The sequence below is a fragment of the Diplotaxodon limnothrissa genome, linkage group LG10, assembly GCF_057381915.1.
Source record: "Diplotaxodon limnothrissa isolate DT_005_m linkage group LG10, D_limnothrissa_male_GT1.1, whole genome shotgun sequence".
Taxonomy (NCBI): Eukaryota; Metazoa; Chordata; class Actinopteri; order Cichliformes; family Cichlidae; genus Diplotaxodon; species Diplotaxodon limnothrissa.
In genome coordinates, this window is record NC_140605.1 from 9,117,606 (window position 1) to 9,137,361 (window position 19,756).

Here is a 19,756-nt window from a genome sequence, read left to right on the forward strand (position 1 = left end):
CCTAAGGAAAGTTTCTAAAACTAGTTGTTGAAAGTGTCCCACCTGACAAGCTGCGAGGGCGGGCCTCAGCGAGATCAGAAATGGCTCCTGTAGTCACAGTCTTCTTCATCCGGGAACCGGAGGCAGTAGCTCCTGGTGGAGGCTTTGTCAAGGCATCTTCACTGCTGGCTCTTTTCAGCTAAAAACACATCTGCGCTTAGTAAAAGTCATGCAAGTCTAATAAAGTTCTTCTTAATGTTTTGACATGCTTTTATTTAAACCAACATTAGCAGGGTTAATCTGTGTATCACTGCACCTGTGACTTACCTTGCTAAGGCGCTGATCTGAGGCCAACGTGTTGGAGGATCTGGAGGTCTTCATGGCTGAGGAGGTGGTGGAGGCAGAGGACGTTGAGGGGGCCTGCCTTACTCGTTCCTGGAGTCCAGGCTTGGGCAGCCCCACTTTGGTGGCGCCCGCTTTCATCATGGCTAGGTGTCAGCGGACTACACCTGAAAAAAAGTCCAGACAAAAGCGGAAGTTATTCAATATGGTAAAACGATAATGAATAATAGCATTAGTCTAAGTATGTAGGATCTGCAGTAGGTGGGCAGATTTTCCCAACAGATGGTCAGGACAGACTTGGTCAAGGCTGCTTTGTTTTAACCGCTGAGCTCTACTCCATCTCCCAGAGGCAGCAGTGAAATATGAACACGACTTGCCCTTTAATAGAAAAAGCAACTGAACAACAAACACAACTCTGAGAGCATGATATGACACCGCCTGAAGCCGCTTAGGCTTTTAGAAATCTTTACAGTCATTGTTATTGTGATTATTATTTTTATTTATATAGTTTATATATTTTTGTTATCATCATACTGTGTTCATCTTTATTTTTCATGTTCATGTTTCCATCTTTCCTCCATTTGTTTCTTTATTATGCTTTATTTAACTGATCTTAATTTACAATTATGTTTATCAAACACTAAACTTTAAAAGAATATTCGTAGAGTTCTGCTAAATACGCTAACACATACTCATTGGCTTTACTGTATGTGGATAGATCATGCCTACTGATGAGCCAGGAAAGACCCTGGATAATGTTTCCCTCCAGTACATATAAAAGGAAACCCTGAAAAATAGGCAGCACATTTTCCTCAGGTTATAAGATGACTATAATGGATTAGCACTGACATGTGATATTTATTACTGTTCCAAAAAATACTAGCCAGGAGGTGCCTCTGCAGCGAGCTTAAGTTATTTTAGCAGAAACACTATTGAGCCACTTCCTGTAGGAGGGAGGAGAAAGAACACAGTCTCTTATCTGATTTGTTCATACCAGCAGCACTGACCAAGACTCCACTTCATCTCCACACCAGTAGAAGTTACATATGCAGTGTGAAAATGGCAGAAGTGGCTGTATAAGAAATATGGTAAAAATAGGCCTTTTGCAATTTTTCTTATTTTCTGTCATATACAGGATATACTGAGATACGGTGTACTGATTTTGGATGTTCATGATAAACATGGCCAGTGTTTGAAGTAATGAAACACACGAAATACCTGTGAGCCAACAAACAAACAAACTACAGGCATCAGACGTCTCTAAGCATCATGTCTAAGACACTTTTTGTTTTCCACTCTTGGATCATTACATTATCAAAAAGAGGGAATAACTCTTATACAATCTCAGAAGACACATAGCTACTCAAAACCATGAAATGATCAACTGCACCAAGGCTCGGTACAAGTTAATAAACTCATGCAAAGCTACTTGAGTAAAGTCCTGGGATAAAAATATGAAGCTGGAAAAGACACACACAACAGGCTCCCTTTAAAAGCAGCACAATAATATAATATGATGTGGTCAGGGTGACTTAAAGGTTTGCATTTGATGTGGGTAATGCGCTCATCTGAGCAGCTGAAGGAAATGGAGGTCAGAGTGCAAAGACAGAGCATACTGGTAAAAAGGTTCGGTAGCTCGCAAAGGGTTGGCTGACTTATTGATCGTGGTTGTGTGGTAACTTGATTATCTAAGAAGCAGAGGACTCTTGATGAGAATAGTACTCTCTAGTCACTTAAGCCTGTACAACCATGACTTCCCAACAGGAAGGCCACCTTTTTTCCCCCCTCCAGTCTCAACTATTTATACATTTTGTACTGCAGTGACTGAACTGCTGCATGTGTGTAGCAATTTAGAGCAGGACAAACGATGCTGCAGTAACGAGTAGTTGGCACATACTTAAGATAATTTCACACTGTAAGTACACTTTTAGGTGCTTAGGTACTGGTTAACAGCACAATATATTCAGTTGCTTTATTGACTGTATCAGAGCATGTGTTTTCCTGCTGGCCCATCATATGATACTTCGGGCCTCTCTAGGCAATATCCCATGACTAGCTCCTGCCTAGCCTAGCAGTCTAACACTTCAGCCGTGCTGTCTCACCTCCCCTCAGACACAGATTACATAGCTATGGCACCATTCTCTACAGAGCACAAGCTGTGCCTGTTTCTCAACCTGCCCTGAACACTTTGTAGGCTAAATGAGGAAGTGAGATACATTTGAGGATGTTTCAATCCAGGATGTATAATCGTGTTGCTGTTTTGTTTTTTGTATTTTTTTTTTTTTGGGGGGGGGGGGGGGGGGGGGGGCTGTTACTATAAGGGAAGTAAAAGCTCTAGGCAAGCATTTTGAAAAGATAATAAATATGAAAGGATAAGTGTCTAAACTTTAACACTGATACATTTTGTTTCCACTTTCCTCGACCACTGCAGAAGTCTGCATATACAGTATGACCTTTCCATATTTCCTCTGCAGAGACAGGATTCTCAGGGGCCAGAGCCCTGTCCCACTTATCTTACAACGACCCAGTTGTGAAAACTAAAAGTCTTTGAGAGACAGCCAGAAGTAACTTTAAACTTGAACTAAAAACTAAGACAGTGAGAATCTCCCTGTAAACAGCACATTAGCCAAGAAAGATGACAGTCATTTAGTGGTTTTATTACACTGCATCTTGCTGAGTCTAATGAGACACATATGCTGGATGATGACATTATGACTTCTTCATGATTGGTAAAAAACTAAATATGGAATCTGCTCTAAAAAACAGCCATTTTTGAAAGGCAAATATAATTTGCAGTCACCACAGCAGTAAGTAATGGGTTGTCATCTGCCTTAATTATATTGCTTCCAAACTTGGCAAGATGATATAAAGGCTGAATATGAAACGGAGAGGAGGAGGAGTTTCTCCAAATTTCTGACAGTTGCTTCTAGACTGTGCTGCTAGAAGGAGATAAGAGGAAAGCAACTGACAGCAGTCATCAGTCTGGGCCTGGATAAAACAATCACATACACATCATGTGATCTGATAGAACTTCAGGAAAGAGGACAATGTGCTACCATTACAAAACCAAGAGAAGCACTGAAATCAGACCAAGATGAATTATATGAAAAGTCAACAAATTCAACCACACATCTTAATTTGAGGTTTGACAACTAACTTCCTGCATGCTTCCATTTCACTTAATCTCATAATTTAATCTTAATCTACTGCATACAAAATTCAATAATCTATTTTACTTTTGTTAGCTACATTATTAAATACAATCCCAAATGAAAGGAATTCATTTTACAAATATGTAACTTTGCCTGCTCAGCTTGCCATGACTACAAATAGTCTCCAATCATAGAGAAAAATCCACGCTAATGGATCTTTGCTCATTCTCTGCCCCTAAATACAGACTCTGAAAAAGTACAGGACAAGCAAACTGCTCTCCACTTCAAATATTTAGTGCATGTAGAATATAAATGAACTACTGCATCAATAACTCGCAGTGCATAAGAATGAAGATCCTGTCTATTCATTTTAAGCAAACCTTAATGAAAAAATGAAAACATAGGTTGAAACTGCAGGTCCTACAAAGGAGTGGCTGCAAAACTTGTTGCCTTCTTGTGATAAGACTCTGTTGCACAGAGTAAAGTCTGGTGTGACTGGATGCCACTGATACAAAGTTCTTTTTGCAGAGTTAAGCTAACGTATGTCTTTACCTCCAGACCATGGGCACTGACAAGACTGCTTCACTGACCAGCAGAAGCAGCAGCATGAATGATTCAAGAAATGATCAAATATAATGCTTCAAACCGCAATGGACACATAAGAAACAGAAAATAAGTTACTAGGTTAAATGTCACTCTGAATCATCACATCCTCTTGACTTCTTTCCTGTCTGGCTCTGTGGTTAGCAAAAAGGCTTGAGCTAAATAATATACAATAAGGATAACATATGGCATCCTCTGTTAGCCACTGTTTTTAAAACTTCCCTTCCAACAGATCATGGTGGTGAATTTACTGGGTTTAAACTATTCTATAGTCACCAATCTTATATTAAATTCAAAGTAAAATCATAGGAAGCTCTAAAAGAAGCGAGTAATGAAACAGTAATGGCAGATTGTTGACAAAACAAAAGACACAGCAGTTCACTTACGTTTTTGGTGCTGGGCGCTGTCCTATAGTCTACCTTGTGCCTGAGTTCCTTGCAGCAAAAATGAACAAAATATTTCTCTGTTGTTATGCTCTAAAGAGGCTGCGGGGGGAAATGCAGGGCCAGGAGCAATGGCTTTCACCTCCATACAGCAGTCAGGATGAGGAAGTACTGCAAGTTGCCAACTGCTGTGCTATGTGTGCTGTTGCCGCTTTCACTCTCTCATACAAAAGCAAATAAAGGAACTGTCTCAGCCATGGGCAAGTTGTTCTCCTCTCAGTTTTTCCAGACAGCATGAAAGGGGGGGAGAAAAAAAAAAAAAAAAAAAAATCTGGGATAGGCTGGAAAATGTACAACATTCAGATTTATTTAACCTGAAACTGTATGTTGTTGTTTTTTTTTTTTAAAAAAAACATGCTACTGGAAATAGATTCTGGAAACAGATTTATGATACTGTTGTGCACAGTTTATTTCTAAGTTATCTGTAGGCTTTATACACATAAATAATGGCCACTGACACTGACAAAGCCAATCTTTGTCTCAGAAACACACCAAAATATGAGGGCGGCTGATTTGTGGAGGGGTCAGCATTTTATGCTCTCCCATACTGATGTAATTTGGATCCCACAATGTACAGCATGCCAAGGCCGTGGAGCATGTGGGCAGAGTGTACGGCACTCTGGGCTGGGCTGGAACAGGCTCCAGTTTGTGGCAAGTGGCAAACTGAGGAACTTGGTCTGACCACACCCTTATGCCACCACAAAACCTGCCTTTTAAAAAGGGGGATTCAGAGAGTGTAGTAACAGTTGAGTTAGATGCTCAACATTTTTTTTTTTTTTTTTAAAGGCACGCAGTTTCACACTCAGATTCCAAGTGTGATTGATATACATCTGACAAAAACATGCTTTCGACGACATGGATTCTGATACTACCATTGTCACTCCCTACATCATAAATTACAGCCTTCTAGTGTCACAACGCCACTTTATTCCCATGATTATTCACCATGGGTGGTGACCTGTGTCATTATTGGACCTAACTACCTAACCATGACCATACGACTGTCTTTTTAAATCCTATATTTTGATGCTGCAAACAGAGTTAACTTCTTTTCTTCAATATTCATCAGATGACTGTAAAGGTTCTAATTAGCAATGGTAACCATGTTTTCTATCAACATCTATTCTTAATGGATTGTTGTAACACTGAGCATTGCAATACACTAAGTCATGAATCAATCTCTCTTTATTCCAAATTACACAGGAATGCAGAATACTTTATAATAAAATGAACCAAAGGACAGACGTAATTAGGCAACCCAATGTATTCCAAATCCAGCAAGTCGTAGACAAGTTTAATTTAGTTGCTAAGAGCGATTGCTTTTACTTTAAAGGCAAATGTTCTCCATTTCCAGTTTGCATTGCCTTACTTAAGTTTCCATACAGCTCAGAGTAGATAGCAAATGTTCGTAGACAACTTTGTGCGTTTCATGCAAACTACAAGAAACTTTTCTAGTGTCTCAAGCAATGACAAGGATCTGGCCCCTCCACTAAATTTCCTGGACTTTTGAAAGCCCTAGCCTCCAAGCAGGGACTTTTTAGAAGTAGAAAAATACCCAGGACTTAATTTAAACATTAGTTTCCACAGTGGAAACAAAGCTTTCATGCTCCCAGGGGAAAGTTCCTGCAGTGGTAAAGTGGGAAGATTGTTTACTGTCTTTTTCTTCTTCCCATACATACCTTGTCATCAGCTTCTCCTTTTTATCTACAACTGAGAATATTTTCCAAGACGGTGCTGCTTACTTGGAGTAAACAAGAAAATAAACTGTGAAGGTGAAAATAAGGAGGCCTATGACTAATTATGATGACTATTTTTTTCAGCCATACAACAGTTGCCTTGCACATCAGGACGTTCCTATGAATTTCTGACCAAACTAAGCTTCCTTGCCATCTGCATAAAATTAAAACCAAACATGCAAATGTTAAATATGCAAGCAGGAAGTTGCAGACCCCTGGAGTATGAACCATGTCAAACATTAATAAATAATGATGGTACATAAAACCATGTGGCTGGTTGCTCAGTGGGTGACACGTCTGTCAGGGGAATTCCTGTCATCATATAATACAAGAGGCCAGGCAGACAGACTTCTGAATACCACAGTTCTCTCATAAAACTAAATGCAGGCACACAATACAGTAAACACCAAATGCTTGTCCTCCTCTTCCTTTTCCACCTTCTGTGTAGAGGAAAAAGCACTGAGTCAGAATCTCCACGAAGACACAACACTGTCACATGGGATGTAAAAACAAATACAAGATGTTCAATGATTCAGTCGAGCATGTCTAAAAATACAGCATTTTCCATCATCACTTGGCATTTGAAAATTGAAACTGCTCACAAAATTAGCCTAAGGCAAATAGTCGGAGAATTACAGGATTACACAATCAACATAAAATTAACTTAGACTAACATGAAAAAGGAATATTAGTAACAGTCCAAACAAACTTGACTATGGCTAGATCCCAGTTTCAAGATGTGGAAGCTAGCTTAGAAAATAACAAAGTAGCTTAACACAATGAAAAAGTTACAAATGTCAGTGTTGTCAAATCTCTGAAATAGACATTTCTAAGAAGAATGAGGTGTGATTTCATTATGTATATTATACTGTTGAGGGGCAGGCAGTCTGGTTTTTCATTTTATTGGGGGAAATAACATTAGACTGTTTTTGATAAAGCCTTTATGTTTAACCTTCTTGGTAATACTGTATCTGAGAATCTGATCCAAACCACACCAGCGCCAAGATTCATGGATTATATTAGCAGTTGCTAGTCACTACTGATGTAGCAACTGGTGAAACCTAATATAGCAATGATGACGTCTATCATTGGAAGCTACTTGGATGCTAATCATAGTAGCGAAAGAGCACTGTAACTAAGCTTCTTACAAATGAAAGCAGAGATTATCTGTGTGTCACTGCTGCTGCTGATATTAGTGATATCTCATTACCATAACAGCAGCTGAACAAATTGCCATCTGCATTACAGCTAATAAACGGATAGCTTTTTTTTTTTTTAAAGCATACAACACTCCCAAATTAAAAGCTATTTTACTTTAAGATAGAGAAAGTAATACAAAGTTGCTAGTGGAGTTGACAATACACATCCAGGAAATTTTCACCTCCCACCCATGCAAAAATTGATTCATTTTGTCTGACCACCCTAGCATATCCAAAGCATCTGTGTGGCACCTGGATGTTGCAAAGCGACGTGTGCAAAGTCATTATATGGGCTAAAGTGAAACAGGAAGTGAGTGGGATTAGCTCGTATCCCACGCTGTGAGATAGTCTTTGTTCTCCCCCTGTGTTCCCCCTTTAGAGAAAAGAGATGTGAAACTAGGATGCAAAAAGCTGTATTAGAGGGTTTCCGGCAAAGTTTTACACAACATACTAGAGTAAATGTGACATTTTTGTACTGTGAGCGACTTGTAAGAACTGAATGTAGCAAAATCATGATGTAAAAAAACAAAACAAAACACTAAAATTAGCACAGCTGTACAAATATAAACAGAGTAAAAGCTAAAACCATACTGGAGTGAATGTAGGAGACTTAACCTACAGCTTGAAATAGTTTCATATACAACAAGAAACTCCACTACCCTTACAGTATTATACCGCACCGATGCTCAACTAAAACCCAGAAAAACTACTTCTCACCATCTGGATATTAAATAGACTAAAGATTATAGCTGATGTTGAATCATCACTTTTTTAGTTCAGTACAAGATGGGAAGAAAGTAGAGCTATTCAGCAAAGTGCTGTGTCGACAATTTCCTTTGATCTGGACCCAGATCAATATAACGCTTGCCTGGTCTGTTTACAACATGGCCTCCCAAACGAATCACTTTTTGAATATATGCTCATATTGAGAAGCCCAGTTCCCAGTGTTTATGTCTGATACAGTATTCACACACTGAAAATATGCCACTGTATTTAAATTAGGATAAGCTCCAATATTTGGTCTTCACTTGTGTACTTACTAACTTTTCAAGTACATGTTGTTTATTGTCATCTCTCTCATAATCAGAGTCCACAGTAAAATGACATCACTTTAAATGTATATGATACTACATGAAACAGTAAACATGCAGAGCGGAAAAAAAAAAAAAAAGACTAAAAATAAAGCTTGTTCCCATTTCATAAATAAATAAATACAACTACATAATAGTTATGGTATCAGAACAACTAATTAGAAAATTACAACAGTCATCAAAGCAATCATCAGAAAACTGTTGACTTTCCAAATCTGTTCAGCTCAGCTATCTGAACCATGGTTTGGTACATACCATGTTATTTTAAGGGGTGGAGGGGGGGGGGAGAAGTAAACTCCATTAATCTGATGGATTTCCATTTAACTCTCTTCATAGCGCCACCGAACCTTTTAGCATAAACACCAAGCACATGGTTGGTGTTTATGCTAAACACCAAGCACATGCTTAATTAACTTATCATCCCAGCAAACATACAGTCATTATCTCCTCAGTGAAAACTGGTCATGATAACGGTAAAAACTGTGTTACTGATGGATAAATGTTTATTTCAACATCCAACACTGGTCCAGTGAGACCATCTTTTACAAAGCAACAAACAACAGTGATATTAATGCATGAAGAAATTAAATGTACATATTCTTGTTTTTCTTAACCCAAGCACATTTGCTTGACAGCTAATTCTATCAATAAACACTTGTAAGAAGGCAGCACACAAGATTTTTTGTACATAAGCACGCTAGTATTACAGAGCCTGCTTTTTTTTTTTCAATACAAACACTTTTACCTAGATATATATTCTGTCTTATTTGTTCTACGATTATCTTAAGATGTCTGGTATGGTTTTTAGGGCAAGAGCTCAGGAGCGCAGTTGAGGCACAACATGCTGAGGGAAATCAACAAAAACTTCTGCCATAATTCTGGATAAATTTTTGACCAACGATATCTAGGTAATGTAGAAGTAATACATCCAGAAGACCTTAAGGTTGCGTCTCTGATGTCGGCACAACTTTAATTTTGCAACAACTTTTCAATACTGTGTCACTAAAGTGTCACTAAAAATTGTTAGCCGACAGTTTTTAAACATGGAAATGTTTGCTCAGATTACGTATGCTGCACAAGAATTTCCTAATCATAGATTCTCAACCTAGAAACACACTTAAACAATATTTCATTACATACCATAGTTTTAAAAAAGTACAATTAATATCCTATAAATTAGCTCCAGATGTTAGGCAAGCACTCTGTTGGTAACACAGCACTATTAGCAAGAGCTCAAGAGTACGCTTTGAAATGAAGAGATGCTGTATTGCAAAGCAAGAACTCAGTCTCAGTTTTAGGATGTCAAACTTCCATATTACGGTTGTCAACAATCAGGGTAAATCCCCTTAATGCTGCAACTTAAGTTAGCCACCCTCTGAACATACATGTTCATAAATTAATTATATTCTTAATGTTTCCTCTAAGGAAATATAGGTTTATAAAGTTAACCCTTCAAAAACTAGTGTATCAATATCAGAACAATCACTATACACAGTGAATAACTGAGGTATTCACTGTGCCACATCACAGCAGTTACAGTCATCCATTATTTCCCAAAAACCTGCTCTGTCCTCGATTCGTCGGTGATACAGGAGCATGAGCTGAGCTAGATACAGTCTTCATGCATATTTCATCTGGTCCATCCTCCGTTTCATCTTTCTCAGAGCAAGGCTCCCTCGAGGGGCTAACTTCCTGCTCTGATGGTGTCAAAGTTCTTTTCTAATAAACAGCCAGTCAAAGCCACGTTGCAAAAAACTTCAGCTACTTTTCAGTCTGTCCTGGCTGGCTACATGTACAATGAGTGGGCGGATTCCATAGAAACACTAGCATAGCATCCAAGATGACTGTGAGAGAATAAAAAAAACAGACCTCAGTAGCTTTCCACAATGGAACACCGTAGTATTAGTACCACTGACTAGAAATTCTGTCCAACCCAAGAGGAGGCTTCCTCTCTGCGCCTTTTGATTTTGCAACAGTACACAGACTTGTTGCATCAGAGCTATTTAATGTGAACAGTGGGTGTGACCATTTTAATTTGTATGGAGACTGAAAGCTATTACAATGGTTCAGACATCTTTCAAATACCAAGCAAACATCATAATGACACTCCCCGTGTATGCATAAACATCACACATGTGAACTGGCCTGTCCTGTCCTCTCCTCAAAATAGCTCAGTAGCTTATTTTATTTGTCCATTCTAGAGCTGGATATTACACTTTTGAAAAGCACAGCTGTTGTTGTCAGGAGGGAGGGCAGGCAAAAAAGCCTGATATTTGTGTAAAGACCATATCTGCGCTTCACCTCAGATCTGGTCCAAATGACCCATTTACAAAAACAGAAGCATTCCTTTGAGGCACTCAGTTAGACTGCGATGCTTGTCAAGAATGCAATCAGTTTCCTGGACAGTAATCAACTAAAAACAGCCAAAAAGAAAAGTATTCTTAGAGTTACCTTCTTAATTGAATGCTCTCAGACAAACGTAGTGCAATGGCTTTTAGTCACTAGCGTTTTGATAGATTGAGCATTAGCTTAAGGAGGAAAAAAAAAAAAAAGCAAAGAGAAAGTTGCTCCTGGGAATAATGTGAAGGCTGGAATCCAACTGTGCCTCTACAAAGGAAAAGTTAAAATATCCCAGAATATAACAAGTTTCTCAGAAGGCACGTGGACTACCAGAAACAAAGGTTTCTGTTTATTCAACTGATTGAATCCCACTGCAGTACTCATTTCTGCTCCAATCATCCAATCTCTTCCCTATCTCCTCAATTAAATTCTCCTCTATTGCAGTAAAGGACATGCCACTCCAACTGTACATACAGGCCAGACCTTGCCTCTTGAGGACGAATAAGAACCATTTTGTTCTCAGATGAGTGTGTGCAAGTGTGTCAGGGATAGAAAAGAGCTGACTGACCACACCAGGCTTAGAACTGGCTTTCCATTTTATATTAGCATTGGCACCATATTAGAGTTTTAGAGCTATTCTTGACATAGACAAGAGGGTCAAAACGCATAGCAATAAATTTTAAATGAATGGTTACAAAGAGAGAGCGCTCTGGGAAATAGACCTTAAAAGCACAAACAGTTATTCAAGCTATACTTTAGCTGTATGACAACACAACACCCTGCAGTTCTGACTTAAACTGGAACTGTGAACTATACTCAGACAGATCTGCTCTTATTTAACACTTAATTTGAACTGATACAGACCCTGAGCTTCATTTTCATTTGAATCTTTAAACCTTTCTTAATATAATCAATTTAATTTAAAGCCACATAACACATTGATTTGTTTATTCCCAGTGACGTTACACAAAAATGTATGCAAAGGAAAGTGTTGCCAAGGTGATCGCTTTATGAACAAGCCCACAGTCTAAACATTGACATGCACAGGCTTTAAAAACAACACATACTTTCTATTTTACATGGACATAGACTCTCTCTTCCTCAAGCTACAATGTGTCCACAGAGTTATAGATGAGGCAGATATTCACATATTTTGAAAAGCTTCCTAACTGGTTCCATCTTTTACAGAATTGTCCCTCCTCACTATTGAATTGACAATATGGTTTAAACTACACCAAGGACCTGCAATACTCACCAATGACCCACACTTGACTTCTGAAACAATGCCAGATGGCTATTCAGTTATTCCCCTTAACCTCTACCCAACATTGCTTTTCTAAATATGCTGCAACTCAACAGCAGAAGGAAAGGGTACAAAATGAATTTGGAAAGCTTCTATCAGTGGTCCTTGAAATGTTTCAACTTTTTTGCAGTCCATCTGATAATCTAAAAATTAGTAGAATTTTTTATGACTCTGAAACAGAACAAAATATGGAAAACTAAATCTTGACTTTAATGTTTTTCACAGCATTGCAATATATTTAGAAATTAAAATTATAGTATCTATTGACAGCCACCAAGCTACCTTTTAGGGGAGCTGGAGGTTTGGACAGTGTACATATGAATTAAGATGTTACTGATGTCTTAAGGTTTACACCGAGTCAGCAGTTCTTAATTATCGTGGTACGTCATTCCCAATGAAGTAACCTGGCAAAATATCTGTGATGAGGGCTTACCTGATTAAGCATAGCGGACTAAGATCACTGTAATTACTGCCTTTCACTGTTTTTAATCATCAGAACCAGAAAACCCTAGGGATTAATAAAGTATTATGCTTCTGATTACTAAATCAGGAAAAGGTTACTCCAGTGCAGACTCATTTCACACAGCATGTTCATCTGGACGTAGCGTTTTCAGTGGGAGAAACGTTTCGTCACTCATCCAAGTGACTTCTTCAGTCTCAGCTGACTGCAGGTTTCCCCAAATCTTATAAAAAGTACATTTCGATCGTGGCTCAAGAGTTGGGAGTTCGCCTTGTAATCGGAAGGTTGCCGGTTCGAGCCCCGGCTTGGACAGTCTCGGTCGTTGTGTCCTTGGGCAAAACACTTACCTACTGGTGGTGGTCAGAGGACCCGGTGGCGCCAGTGTCCGGCAGCCTCGCCCCTGTCTGTGCGCCCCAGGGTGGCTGTGGCTACAATGTAGCTTGCCATGGATGATTGGATGTGTAAAGCGCATTGGGGTCCTTGAGGACTAGTAAAGCGCTATACAAATACAGGCCATTTACCATTTGCATAATGACTGAAACCAGCAGTCACAGTGGGCTGGGAGGTCAGTTGCGTCATCGTAATTATGCAAATTCCCATGACCATTGATCAACAACCACTGATCAATGGAGAGAATGACCATGAGTACCATTCAAAGAGAGTTGGGGAATGGCTGCAATCACAGCATTGTAAGGGTGAGGGAAGTTTAAAAAAAAATAAAAAAAATCAACTGACAAAGAATCACCACTGGAGGCTCTAAAAGGGTTCCAAGTACCTCTACGGCAAAGATGGCAATCCTATTAGTTCTGTCTTTTTTCTGGCTTGCACTGATCAGACAACATTAAAACCCCCAGCCCTAATATGCGCCCTCATTGTGAGAGCACACAAGCTCTGACCCATTACAATATGCACATGACCTCTGTGGTGTTTGGCACTGGGATGTTGGCAGCAAATCCTCTGTGTCCTATGAGTTGCTGGGTGGCACTTCTGTGGACTGGACGACTTCTAGCACATCCCACAGATGATCAATGGGATTGCACAGTGTGGATAGTGGAGACAGGGTCACTGCTTCAGACTCCTTGTTATGGCCCTCATGCCTAATTCCTGACCAAGTTTTTGACTGTTACAGGGAATGTTAACCACGAGGAGGGCGTGTGCTTGATCTGTTATCATGTTGAAGTGGGTGTATGAGTGAGCATAATATCCAGGTGAATCCCAGGACCAGAGTTTACCCAGGGATGGATTACACCCACTTCACCTGCAGTTTTAATGCTGTGGCTAATCTGTGTGAATCGCAGATTGAGAAAAGGCAGGAACCAATTTCATCAGTTAATGTTGAGAAATTAACAACCTGATGTATCCACTTTAGAATGAGCTACTGTCTGACTGCCCATCGTGCTGCTGACAAATGATCGATATCCAATAGAGTTTGTGTCCAGACCAATGAAGTATTTCCCCTTCTTAAATGGTTAACCATGAGAAGCAAAGCCTTATATTGCCTAAAAACAAACCTCATCAGAGCTGGTGCAGTGCTTATGTTTGAACTGGCTTTTCTGTTTGCATACTCAAAAGAGAAAACCGTCATTTGTTCACTTGTCACAGGACTTCAAAGTGAGCCGTGTAATTAAAATATGTATTTGGCTTCTTAATTTTTCCTCTCTTTTCATTACTGAAATGTTCTCTTTTGCTGAAGTTTATCATTCAGGCATGATTATGTTAGATACTCGGCTGGTTTTCTGGAACCCATCTTTTAAGTCTACATTTAAAGGTTACCTGGCGAGAGAAAAATTACACACAGAAGCTTAGTCAGGATAATTTGTCATAATGAAACATTTAAGGATCTACTAAAGTCAAAACCAACAAACGTTTTACAAGTACCTGCAAGAAAACACAAAGACATGTTTGACAGCTTCACACAGAACTAATTGGGAACAACTGGCTGGCTGATGACGTAAAATGGCCTGCATTTGTATAGCGCTTTTCTAGTCCCTAAGGACCCCAAAGCGCTTCACACTACATTCAGTCATTCACCCATTCACACACACATTCACACACTGGCGATGGCAAGCTACATTGTAGCCACAGCTGCCCTGGGGCACACTGACAGAGGCGAGGCTGCCGGACACTGGCGCCACCGGGCCCTCTGACCACCACCAGTAGGCAAACACGGGGTTAGTATCTTGCCCAAGGATATTTGGCATGCAGGCAGGAGGAAGCCTGGGATCAAACCACCAACCTTCTGATTAGTGGCTGACCTGCTCTGCCACCTGAGCTACAGCCACCCCGGACGTGTAGAAAAACAGCTTGCAGCACACAGAGGCAGTTTTGAAGGTAATTTGCCATTAGCATCAAAATTTACTTAAAGCCTGAGCAACATTAGTAACTTTATCTCTGCATTTTTTATGTTTCTGTCAGGGAGAAGTGTTAGACAAACACTAAAAACCAAAACTAAAATCTAACAGGAAACCAGGACCTGACTGACCTCTCTTTGCAGAGGTTTTAAGACCAACCCGGGGTTACTTTCCACTTTACAAGAGGATAAGCTTATTCCAGTACTAGATATTTAGATATTTATATCAGACACATTGTACACCAACAAAATTAATCAGATCAAAGAAAAGATTTTAAGCGTAATATTCAGACCAGTTTAAAGAAGTTGACCCGTTCTTCCTTAAGGAGGAAACTTACAAAGTGTTACATTACCAGGCATCAACACTATCACCGCGTTAATACCTTTTATTTTAATGTTTATAAAGAAGGCATAAATACTGCTCAAGCAGAATCCTGTTGGACTCGCGATGGTGCAACCTTAGCCAGTAAACTGAAAAATTCAGGATGGACATTTGCAGCTACGGAAAATGGGACATGAAATGCAGCGTTAGTACTGTTAGTCCACTTACTGTTGGCCATCACTGCAGTCATACAGTGCCACGCTCAATTAGCGTGAAAACAACACGTCCTTGGCTCGAGCTATAATTTTATGACAGCCGTTATTATCGTTTGAGGAAAAACGCGTCTGCTCTCACAATGACTAGTCGTTACGTTAAAGGAGCATAGACGTGTACAGTGACTATGCTGGCAATGAGCATGTCACCGTCAGCCACTTCTACGTTGGTGTAACTCGGCGAAACCCGAGCGACTCTCTGTAGCCCATTCTTTAATTTAGACACCGAGAAACAGTAGAGCCTTTACAGTGAAGTTTACAAATTTCACCCCAAACAACGGACGAAAAAAGCAGAAAGGCCACATGCTATGAGAAATAAACAAGTGTTAATTAATCTCACCTGTTCCGTACTGCGGTGGAGCTGCTGTGTTGACAGGATGCTGCCACTGCCGCCTCGCGCACGGTCTAACCACCAGCTGTCTGAGCTCGAGCCGATAGGTGGAGCGCGTGAAGCGAGTTTGGCGCATATGCTTTGGCGCAGTGTTTAAGGGGTTTCTGGGAAATGTGGTCTTTTTTTTAACAGGCCAGAAAAATGATAAGACAGCATGTAAGGAACAGCGTTTTCGCCTCAGGTGTAAACTTATTTAGTCAATTTAATTTGTATTGTACCTTTGTTTGAAGTTTAGTGTGCTTCAAAGTGGTTCACAGATGAGTGACAGGCGAGACAGATAAACTGTAATAAATAAAAAACAATACAATAAAGACAGGAGTATTGAATAAAGAAAATAGACGTCAATAATGAAAAATATATTAATGATAAAATAAACACAAAAATAAAAGTAATTTAGAAGACATTAATATAATAAAACAGAATTAAATGTAAAGTAATCAATAAGATCTAGTATAGTCTTGCGAAATTCTGTTACGTTATTTAATTATTATTTGATACAATAATCCAGTGGAAAGAGTGTAGGTAGACGTACGGTGTTACGTAAAAGCATAAACTCCTCAACCACACTTTAAATACAGGTTGACTTTGTGTCGAATGTGCTAAAATTAACCAAAGTAATCTTTTAGTGAGAAAATAAAATCATTTTAATAAAAAAAATATGAGAATACACACATTATTTAATCTACCGTGGTTTATTCGTGTTTTTGTGAAGCTAAACACTTTAATTACCGTTATTTCTATCAGCAGACAAATGGGACGAATATGCGCGCGCTCGTCTTTCGACAACATTTACTTGAAGCTCTGTCATTGAGAAACATGGCGGCCTCCACAAGAGCTGCAAACGCTGCTGCTTCCAACCCACAAGGCCCAGCTTCGGTCGGCCCGAGCGTGGACAGCCCGACTCTTCAGTACAGTATGATTCTGGAGCATCTTATCGGTGACAAGAGGCCCGTGAAGGGCCTGAACCCCGCCGTGATGGGGGGGCTGCCCGTGCCTCCGAAAAGCGACGAGCAGAAGATGATCGAGAGGGGAATGGAGAGCTGCGCCTTCAAGTCTTTGCTGGCCTGTGTGGGAGGTAAACGGAGACATTGAGAGTGTAACAAACATCACAAGGGTTTGGTGTTTTTGTGCGTGTTTGGCTGCTCGTGCAGAATATTTCGTGTGCTAAGTCACCTCAGATATACGAGGCTATGGGAGCTGTAATGCTGTTATACCAACAAACAGCAAATTAATCAGTCATCTGATCAAACCAATCGGTCATCGATATTGTCTTGTTTTAAAATTATGTATTTGTGTTCAGACATAAGAAACGTAAAAGCAACATTTTAGAGCGTTTTGAATAAACAGGTATCAAATAATCAGTTTATAATACAGCCACGATGTTGCCCAAATGTAGCCATTCAGCTCAATAGCAGAAAAGATCTGTATATATTACAATTTTAAGAGTCTGATGATGTTTTTGCTCACCACAGGGTTCGTCCTTGGAGGAGCATTCGGCGTTTTCACAGCTGGAATTGATACTAATGTTGGCATCGACCCCAAAGACCCTTTGAGAACTCCAACAGCACGAGAGGTTCTAAAAGACATGGGCCAGAGGGGGATGTCCTATGCCAAGAACTTTGCCATTGTGGGCGCCATGTTCTCCTGTACAGAGTGCATCATAGAATCAGTAGGTCACAGCTTCTTACATCCTCATGTGGGTTCTGACAGACTCATAGTGGACATATAACCTCAGACTGGAGTTCAGAACAAAAGGCAAAAATGAGCAAAGGCGATTCATTTTCAATGTATCCATCAGTCTCTTTAGAATAATAAGGAATGAATGAAATAATGATAACAGTTTGTCAACAAGGGTTTGAGATGTGATGTGAATCCATAACATGGCTTCAAAGAGGAAAAATGCTCAATATGTGGTCAGATTACTAGAGCACCATCAGAATCACTGAAGACATATTATATATGTGGACAGCAAAACATTTTCAGCAAAGTAGTTGCAACTTAAGCTAAGTTTGTAAATGTGCAAATAGTACAGCAAAGGTGGATGCCAGCTATCTCTTATTAGTCACTCCTCTCTCTAAAATGTAGATGCCAGTATTATATTTGCTTTGCATTTCTTGCTTTTATTCTAACCCTGCAGTACACTGTGGTAATAAGTGTCTTTTTTGTACCTGTTTTTCATTTACAGCACAGAGGCAAATCTGACTGGAAGAATGCTGTGTACAGTGGTTGTGTGACTGGAGGAGCTATTGGCTTTCGCGGTATGTAACTTACTTTATTAACTAATAGTTTGCATTATAGCAAATTTATTCATTTTGTCCACGTGTTTATTTTTCTGTTTTGCAGCTGGTCTGAAGGCTGGTGTTCTGGGATGTGGAGGCTTTGCTGCATTCTCTGCTGCAATTGAATATTACTTGAGGTGAAGCTCTATGGAGTGGCTCGATGGACAAAAACATAAATATTACACATGTGGACCAGAGAAAGAAGAATCTCGCTGTGAGCTTGCTAACCGTGATGTTTCCCTGCACATCAAGGATTGCTGTTAAAGCAGAATTGAAGTGTACTGTTCAAACACAGGGATTTTAAGTGGCACCACAGTAGGCTAAAGAAAACAAACAAACAAACAAAAAGACTTGTCTGTTTTTCCTGTGACTTTCATATTGTGGACAGTTGGAGCAAGGAATGCCAATTTCTCATGGTGAATCTTCAAAGACAGAGCAGAGTGGGTCTGCTTCAGTGGCGTACTGATCAGGTGATGAAAGCTGAACTTGTGTGAACTTCACTCTGGGTCTGTAAAAACTCAGATGAGCAATGCTCTGCCTGTAAAACATTTCTTTGATGTGTAAGTAACTAATCCACACAGGATTATTTATAATAAAAGCATTTTTTAAAATTGTGGATGTACTACTTTTCCTTGATTATTAAAGGACTACAACCCCCAAACTGACAACTACCTTTGCTTTAATTTTTTCTTTTTTTTTATTATAGCGAAAGTAATCTTCAGGAAAGGTTCTCCAGGCTTCTTGAAGGACATTCAATTCAATTTTATTTATATCGCGCCAAATCGCAACAACAGTCGCCTCACGGTGCTTTATATTGTACAGTAGATCGTACAATAATGGATCCAGAGGAAAACCCAACAATTATATGACCTGCTATGAGCAAGCACTTTGGCGACAGTGGGAAGGAAAAACTCCAAAAAAAAAAAAAACAGAAAAACTTTTCTATCTGAAGATGGTGGTGTTGTAATTTTTTTTACTTTATTTTTTAATTACGTTAGCACAGTAGTGATAGGAAGGCCCCAACCTTGCCTTCCTAATGTGGGAGCCAACCAATAGGACCACTCCCTCCATGTCTGCGACTAGTGAGCCCACAATCATCACCATCTAACAAGGTACTAGGATATTACTTTCCACTTGTATGCACAATCATACTGGGTCACAGGTTGAACAGATATCCACAGGTGGTATAGGGGAAGTCCGGTAAACAGGTCACTGGTGGCAGGAAACTAAGTCAGTGGGTCAGAAGGGGCCAGCTGACATTCAGTCTCTGAGCATGTTACATGTAGTACACTGGGGTGGGGTGTAACGCTGATTGTCCGTCAGCAAAATTCCCTGTTTGAATTGTTTTCTGTCGTTCCCATCTTGTTCTTCATGTTCCTTTCATTTTTGCTTCCAGTGTCCAGCTGATGCTGATGTAGATGGTGCTGACACACGGTCATCTGGATCTTCATCATTGTCTGAGATGATGTCTGACAATTTGCTGCATGACCTGAC

General features: G+C 39.7%; 2 protein-coding genes across 3 annotated transcripts in view; one reads left to right on the top strand and one right to left on the bottom strand.

The window, feature by feature from the left end:
- Nucleotides 1-15,994, bottom strand: part of specc1 (sperm antigen with calponin homology and coiled-coil domains 1) — a 79,663-nt gene extending 63,669 nt beyond the window's left edge. The window contains exons 1-3 of one of the 2 annotated variants that reach the window (XM_085364341.1): nucleotides 15,933-15,994; nucleotides 307-488; nucleotides 43-178 (exon numbers count right to left, since the gene is read on the bottom strand). In XM_085364341.1, the coding sequence (XP_085220467.1) occupies nucleotides 43-178; nucleotides 307-465 (295 nt within the window). In that variant the 5' untranslated portion in view covers nucleotides 466-488; nucleotides 15,933-15,994. Of the gene's footprint in view, nucleotides 1-42; nucleotides 179-306; nucleotides 489-4,462; nucleotides 4,710-15,932 lie in introns of those variants that run through there. The other variant, XM_085364342.1, reaches the window with a different exon arrangement.
- A 788-nt stretch (nucleotides 15,995-16,782) lies between these two features.
- timm22 (translocase of inner mitochondrial membrane 22 homolog (yeast)) lies at nucleotides 16,783-18,911 on the top strand. Its single transcript, XM_085363395.1, has 4 exons — nucleotides 16,783-17,058; nucleotides 17,456-17,652; nucleotides 18,169-18,241; nucleotides 18,327-18,911. Exons 1-4 carry the CDS (start codon nucleotides 16,800-16,802, stop codon nucleotides 18,401-18,403), a joined length of 606 nt encoding a protein of 201 aa, XP_085219521.1. The 5' UTR covers nucleotides 16,783-16,799; the 3' UTR covers nucleotides 18,404-18,911.
- Nucleotides 18,912-19,756: the final 845 nt, after the last annotated feature.

Excerpts from the sequence above, each read along its gene's own strand:
- timm22 (XM_085363395.1), top strand. The coding sequence starts at position 16,800 with ATGGCGGCCTCCACAAGAGCTGCAAACGCTGCTGCTTCCAACCCACAA. Across the intron at positions 17,059-17,455 it reads TTTGCTGGCCTGTGTGGGAG|GGTTCGTCCTTGGAGGAGCA; the intron begins GTAAACGGAGAC and ends TGCTCACCACAG. Across the intron at positions 17,653-18,168 it reads CAGAGTGCATCATAGAATCA|CACAGAGGCAAATCTGACTG; the intron begins GTAGGTCACAGC and ends TTTCATTTACAG.